The 14,739-nt window shown below is 38.6% G+C and overlaps 1 protein-coding gene across 1 annotated transcript in view; it reads left to right on the forward strand.

The window, feature by feature from the left end:
• Positions 1 to 14,739, forward strand: part of DNAH14 (dynein axonemal heavy chain 14) — a 377,809-nt gene that overhangs the window by 154,909 nt on the left and 208,161 nt on the right. Inside the window, exons 35-36 of the mRNA XM_036755542.1 lie at positions 2,694 to 2,865; positions 6,598 to 6,687. Coding sequence (XP_036611437.1) covers positions 2,694 to 2,865; positions 6,598 to 6,687 — 262 coding nt within the window. The remainder of the gene's footprint in view (positions 1 to 2,693; positions 2,866 to 6,597; positions 6,688 to 14,739) is intronic.

Raw genomic sequence — 14,739 nt, forward strand, 5'->3', positions numbered from 1 at the left:
GAGAAGCCCAAAGGACTGAGAGGAGACAGGAAATGGGAGTCTCAGAATTGATATGATCTTGCAGGAAGATGAGTTTCTGGAGGCAATGAGGTCCAGGAGAATAGCTTGGTGGGAAATGAAGTAGCTGCCCTGGCCCCTCCTCCTTAAACAGAGAGGATCTGGGAGGTGCAATTTGATGTCCACCTTCCACTATCTCCAATCAGAGGACTCCAGATTCACTTCCTGGAAACAAAAAAAGCACATTTCCATCTTTCCACTCATGCGTGTAAATATTTTATTGTCATTGAAGTCCAAAGTGCTGGGACCCTTGAAACCCTTTGGCCTTCTCAGCCACCACCATACCTGCTTCAGCTTGAGCTTGCCCCCTGTCCCTGGGAAACATGCCAGGACATAGGGGAGGAACATACAGTTTATTCCTTCCACATCACAACTTTCCCCATCACAGTTTTGTTATATCGCAGGTCAACATAAGAAATTAAATGGGGATTTTGGGGGAGTTTGGCAGAAGCCACAGACAACATACGAAGGCCAGCAAACAACACAGAAAAAGTTTAGAAACTCAGAAATACCTAAAATATGTGTATAGCATTGTATAATATCAACATATTTTATCTTTTAATACCATAATAATTCAGACTTCTTCTCTGATATGAAGGGAGGGCCAAAAAGTTTTATGCGGATTTTCTAGATCATGGGAGCACCATGCCCCTAGTGCCCACGATGTGGAAGGGATAACTGTATTTGAGGTACTGATAAAAACCTTGCCCACCTCATATCTGGTCTAGGACATAGCCTCTATTCCCCCTTTAAGCCTTTCTAAAAGCTTGTTTGAGAAACTTTGATATGCAATAATAATGATAGCAGCAACAGAATGATAACTAGCATTTATGTAGCATTTGTAACATTTACAAAGCACTTTACAAATATTAGCTCATTTTATTCTGAGAAGTACATACTACTTATCGTCCCCACCTTACAGATGAGAAAACTGAGGGAGGCAGAAATTAAGTGGCTTACCCAGGGGCACATAGCTATTTAGGTGTCTGAGGCTGGAATTGAACTCACATCTTCTTGTCTCCAGGCCCAGCACTATCCACTGAGCCACTAACTGCTTCTGATATACTTTTAGTCAAAAATGCAGAGTACATACAGTGATAGGATGCTTTTTATCTTAAGATATTTCCATCATCAGAAAGTATATGACATATTACACAATATAAAAATTGTTTGCAAATAGGTTGTTGGGTTTTGTTTCAGGGTTTTGTGCGTGTATGCGGTTTTGTTTTGGGTTTTTTTTTTAGTGGGGGGATTTTTGCCTCTGATACCACCTTCACTCCTAAATTACAGTATGAACTGAGTATCAGTAAAGAAAACCTAACTGGTTATAGGCAATGCTGCTTTCCAGAGCCAGCTTACTTAAGTCTTTGTACCAGAATTTATAGGTTGAATTGGAGAATATAAAGAAGGCATCGTTCCTTGACCTATGCCTAGTTTGTCCATTCTTCAGTGAGTAAGTTCCCAGAGGAGTGAATGTAGTCTGAGTACAGTAGCACAGAATCTCAGGTTTGGAAGGTGTCCTACAGGTAATAGATTACTTCTTTACACCGAGAGCCTGTGTCCCCTCTTTATAATATTTCTAATGGGTGACTCCTTCAGCGTTTCAGTGAATCTGATATCTCATCAACATGGGTGCAAAGGACAACCCCCCCCCCCATACCTTCTCATCCTGTGTAATGTTCTATTACATCCCACACATCCTCTGCAAGGGCTCTATGCAACATACAGATCTTGACATACATGGTAACTAATGGAACATTCAGGATATCCGTTGGGCATCCTGGGCTTTCACCTGGTGCCTGTCATCTACCTCTTTAGTGTCCTCAATGCTGCCTCTCCTGTATGAGTATTCATTGGTAATATGCTGCTGCCCACTCAAACCCAATGTGCTCTTTCCCTCCCATTGTCCTCTGAGTAACATATTGCTTTAATTTTTGTAAAGGTTTTGTTATTCCAAGAAACTAGCTATACATACATGTGCATGCGTGCACACACACACGCGCGCGCGCGCGCGCACACACACACACACACACACACACACACACACCAGAAAAATGCAAAGGGTTGGGGATTTAGTTATATTAGGGAATTTCACGTGTGGAAACTGCCTCCACAAATGCAGATTGAAACCCAGAGTTTCAGCAACAATATACTGCCAGTTGGTGGCAAATTATTGGGCCATCATAATCTTTGAAACAGAGAAAAATAAAAAATGGACCTCAATCCTGAACGGCCTCCACAGTGACAGTGGAGCAGAGTCACAGAAAAAGAGGCCAAGAGTGCTTCCAGGGGTGGGGAGCCTGCCTTAGACCCAAACAATTTTTAGGCTGCCCATCAACAGTAACTTAGCTATTGATACTCTCAATGCGAAGGTCTTTGCCATCCCATTTTGGTATCCACTGGTTTAGAATTAAAGAACCACAGAAAAGAATATAGTAGAATGTAAGAGATAGAGTGTATATTGTGCAACATGCAGTGTTGCAATCGTGTTGTAAGTGTAAGTGAGCAATAATGTTGATGGTGTATTGTCTTAGCAAAGAATATCCAATTGTTTGCTTCAAGTTAATGTGGGTTTTCACCTATGTCTTTCCTTCCTCCCTCTCATTCCACCTGCACCCCACTCCTTACTATTGCAGGAACACCAATAAAGAGCTTTCTGAAAATGAAGAAATTCTGGTCATTATATGGGCAGTGAGAGAATCCAGTTTACCCAAGTTTCTTCCCGAAGATGTTCCACTTTTTGAAAGCATTCTGGGAGATATATTCCCCAAAGTTACAGTTCCGATGGTGAAGCAGCCTAAGTTGGAGGTATATATAAATTTAAAATGCAACTTTTTTATCAATGACTTAGAAGACAGACAACCAATAGAAAAAAATGAAAAGGTTCTAGCAATATTTCTATATCAAATGATTTCCCTTCTTCAATGAGGGAGCTAAGTGGTACTGCAGCTAGAACTCTGGATCTAAAGTCAGGAGGATCTGAGTGCAAATCTAGCCTCAGACACTTAATAGCTGTGTGACTATGGGCCTTACTTAGCCTCTGTTTACCTCAGTTTCCTCAACTGTAAAATAGGAATAATCACAACACCTGCCTCCCAAGGATCAAATGAGATAGCATTTGTCAAAAGCACTTAGCACAGTGCCTGGCACATACTAGGCACCATATAAGTACTTATTCCCTCCCTTCCCCTTTCCTCCAATGACAATGGGACCTCCATTTTTGGACTCTAATTTAATCTTAGAATCATGTAGTGTGTAAGGAAGTAGAAATAGCACTAAAGAAAACTTAAAGGGAAAATGCAGCTGCGCCAGATTAAGTTTACATAACAGAGATCTATATCTGGGGAGACACAACTTTGAGAATGTTGAGAAACTGATTCTCGAGATATCTGAAAAAGGGAGTAAACTGAAGTTTGTGAAGTACATCTGTTATCTCACTTGGTCCTCACGTAAGGTGGATGCTGTTATTTTCCTCATTCTAAAGATGAGAAAACTGAAGCAGGCCGAGGTTAAGTGACTTGCCCAAGGTCACACAGCTAGTAAGTGCATGAGACAGGATTCAAATTCATGTCTTTCTGAGACTCTATACCACACAAGACAGAGTGATGGAGCTCTCCCATTGAGAGCAAGGTAACTCAGCTTAACCGAGAAAGTCCTAAACTTCACCTAAGGGGAAGCTCCTCAGAGTACCTAGTGTAGCAAGCTGGGGATAGGAACATGCTAGAGAGTGCCAAAATTTATTCTCCATCATCTGCTTTGCATGAGGGAAGGAGTAGAGTTGAGGAGAGGAAAGAGGAGAGCTTCCTTGCCCCTTTTCTAGTGAGTACACCTCCGAGGGCTGGGTTGCAAAGCCGCCTTAGTCTCCTCTCACATTGGGGAATTCAGGTTTCATGAGCCTTAGTCCATACCTTGAGTTGAGGGCCAGGACCGGCACCATCTAGGTTTCAGTCTCTTTTTTTTCAGGTGTAGTGCAGCAGCTACTCATGCAGGTCACCTGCCCCACTTCCTCACTTGGTCCTCATCCTTCTTTTTTTTTTTTGGTCTGGGTGTGGTACTGCTTTTTGCAGAGTTGGTACTTAAGACTTGGACACTGAGATTGCCTGTAGGCAACAGATAAAAGGAGGGGGAGCCCAGGCTTTTCAACTACTCTTGTACTAGGCCGCAATACTGTGTTGGTTGAGCTATATATTCATAAGGAAGAAGGACAAAATAAGCAAGGAAGACCTCTTTGAGACAGATGAGAACAGCTTCGGGCTGTCTGGTTGCCAGGGTGGTTTTCTGTGTACGTTTATAACTGGGTTGCTCTATGTTGTGTACACTTCTGAGTGAATCCTCGTGTGTTGGACTGTGCTATTAACTGACTTGATCCTGAGGCACAGAATATATCAAAGAGTTGGGCAGCAACAACTGCATTATAAGATTGTGTTTTTGAACTTATCTTTGAAATTTATTGTTAAGGGAAGAGTCAATGATAAAGTATATTGTTGTTCAGTTGTTTTTAGTCATGTCTGACTCTTCGTGACCCCATTTCAAGGTTTTCTTGGCAAAAGTACTGGAATGGTTTACGATTTCTTTTTATAGATCATTTTACAGATGAAGAACTGAGGCAAACGGGGTTAAATCACTTGCCCAGGGTCACACACTGTCTGTGTGTCTAACACAGTGTCTAAGTGTCTGAGGCTGGATTTGAACTCAGGAAGATGAGTTTGCTGTCCTATAAAATAAAGTATGGAGAGTATTATAGAAGATAAAATTGATGATTTGATTACATAAAAAATTAAAAGTGTTGTTGTACAAGCAAAACAGATTCAATTCAAAGTATAAGGGAAACAGTTAACTGGTAAAAATTGCTGCAGCAAATTTCTCAGATAAAAGATCTCATTTTTAAGATATATACATATATATATGGAAATAATTCAGATTTATAAGAATAAGAGCCTTTCCCCAATTGATAATCAAAGGACATGAACAAGAAGTTTTCAAAGAAGAAATCCAACCTATAAACAAATGTATGAAAAAACATGGTTCATCTCACTAACAGAGAAATGAACACATGTTCTCATGTTCTACCCTGTACCATCAGATTGGTCAAGATGGCAGAAAAGGAAAATGACAAATGTTGGAGTGGCTGTGGGAAAACTTCACACCAGTTCACTGTGACAGAACTGTGAATTGGTCTATCCATTCTAAAAAACAATTTATAACTAGGCCCTAAAATTCAATAAAATGTGCATGGCTTTTCAACTCAGTTATATAATTACTAGACCTATACCCCAAAGAGATCAAAGAATAAGGAAAAGGATTCATATATACAAAAAGTATTTTTAGCAGTTCTTTTTATGGTGGCAAAGAACTGAAAACTAAGGAGGTGTCTATCAGTTTGTGGATGGATGAACAAATTATGTCATATGAATGAAACAGTGCCGTAAGAAAGGAAAAAAGGAAGTTTCAGAGAAACCTGGGAAGACTTATATGAATGGAGACAGAGTGAAATGAGCAGACCTAGGAGAACAACTTATACAATAATAACATTGTAAAGACCAAGAACTTTGAAATGGTTAAGAACTCTTGATTTATGCAATGACCAAACATGTTGCCCAAAAACCAGTATAGAAGTATACTGCCCCCTTCCTGATAGAGAAGTGGTGGACTTAGGATACAGAATGAGACATATATTTTTGGCCATGGCCAAAATATTTTGCTTGATGATTCATATTTATTACAAGAGTTCGATTTTTTTCCCAATAGGTAATGAAGGTAGAGAAAAGGAAGTGAGGGGCAAGGAGAGAAACTAAATGTTTCTTAATTAAATAAAAAATAAAAGTTTAAAAAAACAAACTTGTGCTTTGGGATTCCCTTTTGAACCTTAAACTGGTATCTGAATCCCCCAGCTCTAACACTTAGAGCACCACATTTAGAGTCAAAGGAACTCAGTTCAAATCCTGACTCTTCTTTACTGCTTTTGTGACTTTTGGCAAGTTCCCTTAACCTCCTAAACTTCAGTTTCCTCATGTATAAAATGAGGGAATGAGACCAGATGATCTCTAGAAACTTTCTTTCCTTGTAAAATATTTGTGGCATTTTTAAAAAATTAACTATACAATGAACTTTTATTAGAACACATTCCCTGTACTGTCTGGATTGTTTTAGTCTTTTCCTATTGAAAAAGTATGTTACAAGATTGCAAATCTCCCTTAACAGTAGCTACAACTACAGTCACATGCAAAACACAAATGTTTATAATGTTTCATATTCTTCCAGTGAAGAAGAATGTAAGCTCCTTGTGGTCAGGAGCCATTTTTCATTCTGACTTTTTATTTCCAGTACAAAGCCTTGTATACAGTAAGTGCTTAATAAATATCTATTAAAATTTTTGAAAAGAATCCAGCGGAAATTTTAACAGTGGATGGTAAAAGATAACTTAAAGTCTAGTAACTGGCAATTAAGAAACATTTTTGAGGGTATTCAATAAAGTACCTAAGATACTATTGCAATTTTTTTTAAAGAATCCATTTATTATGGTTTTCTCTTTCCCTCTAGAAAGCAGTAGACATGGCGACACAACAGCTGGCCTTACAGCCTTGGCCATCTCAGAAAAAGAAAGTTATAGAGTTTTACAATCAAATCCAGGTAAATGTAGAATTATATTATAGTAATCCTTTGTCTTAGATTCTAAAAGCTATATCACACAAGCGGGAAAAGGACCCATATGTACAAAAATATTTATAGCGGCTCTTTTTGTGGTAGCTAAGAATTGGAAATCAAAGGGATGCCCATCAATTGGGGAATGGCTGAACAAGCTGTGGTATATGAAGGTAATGGAATACTATTGTGCCATAAGAAATGGGGATGATACGGACTTCATAACAACCTGGAAAAACCTACATGACATAATGCTGAGTGAGCGGAGCAGAGCCAGGAGAACATTATACACAACCACAGATATATGGATTCTGTGAGGACCAACCCTGACAGACTTCAATCTTCTCAGCAACACAAGGTACAAAGACAACTCCAAAGGACCCACAATGGAGAATGCTATCTACATCCAGAGAAAAAACTATGAAGTATGAATGCAGATTGAGGCACACTTCATGCTCGCCTTTTTCTCCCCCTTTTTTTTCTTCTCTTTTGTTTTTGTTTTTGGGTTGTTGGTTTTTTTTGGTTCTGTTTCTTCTTCCTCATGATTCATTCAATTGGTCATAATTCTTCTCCACAACTTGACTAGTATATAAATTAATTCAATGCGAAAAGAAAACAAATGATGGAAATCATATTGAAGATGTAATTTGTTAATATTCCAATTAATGTGGTTGAAAATTTCAATCATTTTATTTCTCGAAAATATGCATTTTTGCCTAATGTGTCCAGACTTTAGGAACATCCTTTACATGTATATATGTATATACATGTAAATTTGTACTGTGTATGTTATATGTTTCTTACTAAATTAAACCCTTAGGCAAAAAACTAAAAAAAAAAAGGCTGGTAGGTAAAATGCTAGTTCAAACTTAAGTAATTGATTGATAACTCCTTCATGAGGAACATAGGTCTCTCAAGAAAGAGAGAGATCTAACACAGCTGTTTTTGCCAGAAGTATTGTCTCTGTCCAAAGGTTTACTGCTAAGAAAAAAAAAGCCACCGCTTCACCACACCACTATTTCCAGTTGGTTCATTGTGCTGAAGGTTCAGTTACTGGAGGATCCTGAGGTTAGTTTATTGAGGGTCAGTTTTCCTAACTTTTCTGATGATAGCATGGCACAATCTTGCTTAGCTAACTTTAATTGATATTCATGGATTTCCACCATGCCTCATATACAAAACCAGGCACAAAACTGATACGCAAGCAGAAAGCCAACTATCTAATTAGATCTACTTGCTGCATTTTTCCTTGTTTTTGATTTCCAGATATGTCCCTATATTTTGTGGTTGCTAAGCTTTCTGTCTCCATTGTGGGAAAGTAGAGCAAAGCTTTAATTATTTAGCAAATACGTAATTCAAGCACACATTGCAAGAATAGGAGAGTAAAGAGAACTTAGTGCACAAGCAAATTTGCCAGCTTTGTTTTTCCCTTGTCACTGATCTCCAGAGATTTCTCTGTACTTCTGTGAATATTAGGCCCTCTGTCTGATCCAGAGTTCATAAAATTTCCTAAAATCATAGAATCCCAGATTTTTGAGAGTTGCAAGGAACCTGGGTGGTTATCCAATCTAAATCATATATGAAAGGAATCCACACTGTTAACATAACTGACAAGTGATCATCCAATATCTGCTCAAAGGCATCCAAGGCAGAGGAACCTACTACCTCTCAAGTCAGTCCATTGTACTTTGGAATAGCTCTATCAGGATGTGGGGTTTTTGTTTTTGTTTGTTTTTCTGACATTAAGCCTCAATTTGCTTCTTTGCTGTTTCCATTAATTGTTTCTGGTTCTGACTTCTGGGGTTAAACAGAACAAGATTCATCCATCCTTCCCAAGAGAATCCTTAAAATACCTAAAGATGTCCATTATGTCCCCCCAGAGCCCCCTTTTCTCCAGACCAAACATTCATGGTTTCTTCAATAGATCCTTATGTGTCTTTGTCATTGTCATTTTGGATCCTGATTTTGTCTGTTAGCTATCCTTCCCAGCTCTGTGTCATCTCCAAATTTAATGAACATTATCTCTCTGATTTTATTCAAGTAATTCAAATGTTTATTCAAGTCATTAAACAGAACAAGACCAAGCACAGTTCCTTGGGATACTCCACCAAAGCCTTTCCACATTGACACTGAAGTGTTAACAATTACTCTTGGAGGGGGGCGGAGCCAAGATGGCAGCTGGAAAGCAGGGACTAGCATGAGCTCCCTGCCGAGTCCCTCCAAAAACCTATAAAAAATGGCTCTGAACCAATTCTAGCACTGCAGAACCCAGAAAACAGCAGAGGGAAGCAGGGCTCCAGCCCAGGACAACCTGGATGGTTTCTGGGTAAGGTCTATCCTGCACGGATCTGGGAGCAGAGCCCAGCATGAGTGGCACGGACCAACCAGACCAGGAGCTGGGCGGAGTGTGACCTAGTGGACTTTGGATTCTTTCTTTGGTGACAAAGAAGACCAAAACATACAGCCTAAAGAAGTCAATAAAGTGCAAGAGACTACACCAAAAGCCTCCAAGAAAAACATGAACTGGTCCCAGGCCACGGAAGAGCTCAAAAAGGATTTGGAGAAGCAAGTTAGAGAAGTAGAGGAAAAATTGGGAAGAGAAATGAGAAGGATGCAAGAAAACCATGAAAAACAAGTCAATGACTTGCTAAAGGAGACCCAAAAATACTGAAAAATATACTGAAGAAAACAACACCTTAAAAAATAGACTAACTCAAATGGTAAAAGAGCTCCAAAATGCCAATGAGGAGAAGAATGCCTTGAAAGGCAGAATTAGCCAAATGGAAAAGGAGGTCCAAAAGACCACTGAAGAAAATATTACCTTAAAAATGAGATTGGAGCAAGGGACAGGGTCAAGAGAGAAAATTCAATAAAGGGGGATAGGATAGGAAGGAGCAAAACATAGTTAATCTTTCACAACATGAGTATTGTGGAAGGGTTTTACATAATGATACGCATATGGCCTATGTTGAATTGTTTGCCTTCTTAGGGTGGGTGGGTGGGGAGGGAAGAGGGGAGAAAATTTGGAACTCAAAGTTTTAAAAACAGATGTTCAAAAACAACAACAAAAAAAAGTTTTAGCATGCAACTAGGAAATAAGATACACAGGCAATAGGGCATAGAAATTTATCTTGCCCTACAAGAGAAGAAAGGAAAGGGGGATGGGAGGGGAGTGGGCTGACAGATGGGAAGGCTGACTGGGGAATGGGGCAACCAGAATATATGCCATCTTGGAGTGGGGGGAGGGTAGAAATGGGGGAAAAATTTGTAATTCAAACTTTTGTGAAAATCAATGCAAAAACTAAATATATTAAATAAATTTTTAAAAAAAATTATTAGACTACCTGAAAGCCATGATCAAAAAAAGAGCCTAGATATCATCTTTCAAGAAATTATCAAGGAGAACTGCCCTGATATTCTAGAGCTACAGGGCAAAATAGAAATTGAAAGAATCCATCGATTGCCTCCTCAAATAGATCCCAAAAAGAAATCTCCTAGGAATATTGTCACCAAATTCCAGAGCTCCCAGATCAAGGAAAAATACTGCAAGCAGCCAGAAAGAAAAAATTTGGGTATTGTGGAAACACAATCAGAATAATCCAAGATCTGGCAGCTTCTACATTAAGAGATCAAAGGGCTTGGAATACGATATTCTGGAGATCAATGGAGCTAGGATTAAAACCTAGAATCACCTACCAGGCAAAACTGAGTATATGCTCCAAGGCAAAATATGAACTTTCAATAAAATACAGGACTTCCAAGCTTTCTCAGTGAAAAGACCAGAGCCGAATAGAAAATCTGACTTTCAAACACAAGAATCAAGAGAAGCATGAAAAGGTAATCAAGAAAAAGAACAAGAAATTGCAAGGGACTTACTAAAGTTGAACTGTTTTTTTTACATTCCTACATGGAAAGATGATGTGTATGATTCATGAGACTTCAGTATTAGGGTAGCTGAAGGGAATATGCATATATATATACATATATATGTTTATGTGTATATATATATGTTTATGTATATATATATATGTTTATGCATATACATATATATAAGTGAATGTGTATGTATGTATATATGTATGTGTGTACATATATACATATATATGTATATATATATATAGAGAAAGAGAGAGAGAGAGAGAGAGAGAGAGAGAGAGAGAGAGAGAGAGAGGACACAGGGTGAATTGAAGATGAAGGGAAGATATCTAAAAGAAATAAAATCGAATTAAGGGATGAGAGAGGAATATATCAAGAGAGGGAGATAGGGAGAGATAGAATGGGGTGGATTATCTCACATAAAGGTGGCAAGAGTAAGCAGTTCTGTGGGAGGAGGGGAGAGGGCAGGTGAGGCAGGAATGAGTGAATCTTGCTCTCATCAGATTTGGCCTGAGGAGGGAATACCATACATACTCAATTTGGTATCTTACCCCACAGGAAAGAAGAGGGAAGAAGATAAAAAAAGGTGGGGATGATGGAGGGGAGGACAGATGGGGGTGGAGGTAATCAAAAACAAACACTTTCGAAAGGGCACAAGGTCAAGGGAGAAAATTCAATAAAGGGGGATGGGTTGGGAAGGAGCAAAATATAGTTAGTCTTTCACAATATGAGTATTGTGGGAGGGTTATACATAATGATACACATGTGGCCTATGTTGAATTGCTTGACTTCTTAGAGAGGGTGGGTGTGAAGTGAAGAGGGGAGAGAATTTGGAACTCAAAGTTTTAAAAACAGATGTTCAAAAACAACAAAAAAAAAGTTTTTGCATGCAACTAGAAAATAAGATACACAGGCAATGGGGCGTAGAAATTTATCTTGCCCTACAAGAAAGTAAGGGAAAAGGGGATGGGAGGGGAGTGGGGTGACAGAAGGGAGGAATGACTGTGGAAAAGGGCAACCGGAATATACACCATCTTGGAGTGGGGGGGGAGGGTAGAAATGGGGAGAAAATTTGTAATTCAAACTTTTGTGAAAATCAATGCTGAAAACTAAATATATTAAATAAACAAATTTAAAAAAAAAACAATTACTCTTGGAGTTGGGCCATCCGGCCCACTCTGAATCCATTTAATTATATTGTCATCTGATTCATCTCTCTCCACCTTCTCCACCAGAATAGCATGAGATGGTTCATCAAAAGGTTTGCTAAAACTGAGCTCCTCTTCGTTTTGGTGCCCCCTAAATTTTGACTGGACATGTAGGTGGCACAGTGGATAGAGTTCTAGGCCTGAAGTCAGGAAGATGAAGCTTCCTGAGTTCAAATCTGGCCTCAGACACTTACTAGCTGTGTGACCCTAGTCAAGTCACTTAACCCTGTTTGCCTCAGTTTCCTCATCTGTAAAATGAGTTGGAGAAGGAAATTGCAAACCACTCCAGTGTATTTGCCAAGAAAACCCCAAATAGGGTCTTGGAGAATCAGATACCAACTGAAAAATGACTTAACAACAACAATAACAAAAATTTTGACTGGCCTTTTTACCTCTAGTCTCTCCGTTTAATACTTTCAGAACACTGCAACCAGATTTCCCAATGTGCTGATATTATCATATAGTTCTTAATCAATCAATATACAAGCATGAATCAATGTATTTATCAACATTGTTAATAAATATTGACATTTTTAGTTTAGTAATCTTTTCAAAAAAAGAAAATGAGGTTAATTTGGCATGACCTTTTCTTGAAGAAGCCAGGTCCACTGAAATGTTTACTAACCAGCTTTTTAATCAAAGATCCATTCTAGAATTTTTTGAGGAAATGAAGTCAAGGTCACTAGCCTGTATTTTGCAGACTCTTCTATTTTTTAAAACTCTGGACATTTGTTCTTTAATCCCTTAGCATACCTCTTTCCCCCTGTAATCTTTCAAATATCCTGGGCAGTGGCTCAGCAATCATATATACCAGTTCTATTGGGTCTTATAGCTATACTTCAACTGGCCCAGGTGATTTGAGCTTATTAAGGATAACCATGAGTTCTCTTACTATCTCCTTATTTATCAACTTCCTGTGAGTCACTTTTGTTCTGTCATTTCCAGGTTAAGGGTTATTTTCCCTTGCAGAGAAGACAGAAACAAAATAAAAGCGAATCAGCTCTTCCTTCTCACTGTTTTCAGTTAGTATCATCTCATATACACCAAGCAGAGATTTTATCTTTTCTTTGATCTCCCTTTTTCTCTAAGTATAACTTTAAAAAAATACCTTTTTTTTCTTAGCATCCTTCACCCCTATTAGCTGATTCTGAACTTGAATGTTTCTGACCCCCTTTTTCCAGACTGTGCCACATTTATATTGATCTGCTGTTTCCTGGTCTCTTTGTACCTTAATGTCTAGCCTGATTGGTAAATTCCCTGTGCATCTTCACTGGTCTCTTCAAGACCAATCTCATTTTGCTTCCTCATTGGAATTGTTTCTGTTTGTGTCTTTAGAATTTCATTCTTGAGCATCTGCCATTCCTCCTGGGCTGACTTCCTCTGAAGAAATTTCACTGCATGGGATTATACCACTCCTTTTCTGAACTCTTTGAAATCTGTTTTCCTCAAATCTAGGACACATGTCGAATTATATCTGGCTTTCCTCCCCTTCTCTCTCATGAAGTTTAAGACAAAATGGTCACTTCCTCCCAAAGTTCCAGTCATTTTCACCCTTGCCAGTAGTTCTTTTCTGTTAGTGAGAATCACATCCAGAATAGAATTTTTCCTAGTTGGTTTCTCCACCTTTTAAAGAATGAAACCACCAAGGCAAGTCAAGAAGTTATTAGCTACTCTGCTTTTTCTTCTCTTTGCTGCTTTAACTGTAGACGTTTGTACATTGTCAGTTGAGGCTATGGATTTTACTCCAGGCTCCTTTCTTGGATTTTGTCTCCTGTGAGCTTCTGTTCATCTCAACTGCTATTCTTTCTTTGTGAATACTTCCTATGATATCTAACATAGGGAATATCCAAAAGTACCCCCAGGTTATATATAATTTGAACCTTGACCATAGAAATGGTCATGAAAGTCATGGGAATGAATGAGATTGGCAGGAAAGGAAAGAAAAAGGATCAAAGGCAACATTGAGAAATATCTACTTTAGAAGATTAAAAACAGGAAGATGGGACAAAAAAGGAAACAATAAAGGAATTATTAGATAGTTTAGAGAGCCAGGAGAGTGTCATGTCCTGAAGCCAAGAGAGGAGAGAATGTCTAATAGGAAGTGGTGGTCAGTAGTATGTGAGATATTACAGAGGAGTTAGAGAGGATGTGGACTTCAAATGGATTTTTATTTAACAGTTAGGCAATTGGTAATTTTGAGAGAATTGTTTCAGTAGGAGGGTGAGAGTGTAAGGAATATTCCAAGAAGCAGAGGAGAATAACTAGGGTTGGAGTGGAGGCATCAAATATAAACAACCTTAATTTAAAAAATCTTAGCACTGAATAAGGGAAAAGAGATAGGGAGATAGATCGTGGGTGAAAGGGATATTTGTTTGGGTTTTGTTTTTTTAAAATTGAAGAGACCTTAGCATGTTTGTATGGAGATGGGAAGGGACCAGTAGAGAGAAAGAGACTGAATATCCACAATAGAGAAGGAGTAAGGTCCTAGGAGGAGGTCAGAAGAAATGAGATCAACATGTGCCTATACTGGGATTGGGCTTAGTGAATAATAGGGATCTTTCTTCATCAATGCCCAGAAAAAAGGGAAGAATAAATCATAACTCTGAGAAATTTTAAGAATGGAGGTGATTAGCTGAGGAAACTGGAGCAGGAGATTATCACATTATAATAAGATGACATTGGGGATTTGAAGAGAAAAGAGAAGGTTTTTCAAAAGTTGCTGTAGAGGAGGAAGAGAAGGAATTCATGAGTATACAGGATGTATAACAGTCACAAGGACTCATTTGAGCAAAGATATGAGGCTGGGAAAATCCAGAAGATGTTTGAGGTAAAGTGAGTCATCTGATTTTGCTGGAACATTAATAATTAGAGGAATGACTGGAAAAGGAGAGAGGAACCAAATTATATCAGACCTTAAATGAGAGGAGTTTGAATTTTAAATGCCCTCACCTATAAA

This window comes from Trichosurus vulpecula, chromosome 4 (genome assembly GCF_011100635.1).
Source record: "Trichosurus vulpecula isolate mTriVul1 chromosome 4, mTriVul1.pri, whole genome shotgun sequence".
NCBI lineage: Eukaryota > Metazoa > Chordata > Mammalia > Diprotodontia > Phalangeridae > Trichosurus > Trichosurus vulpecula.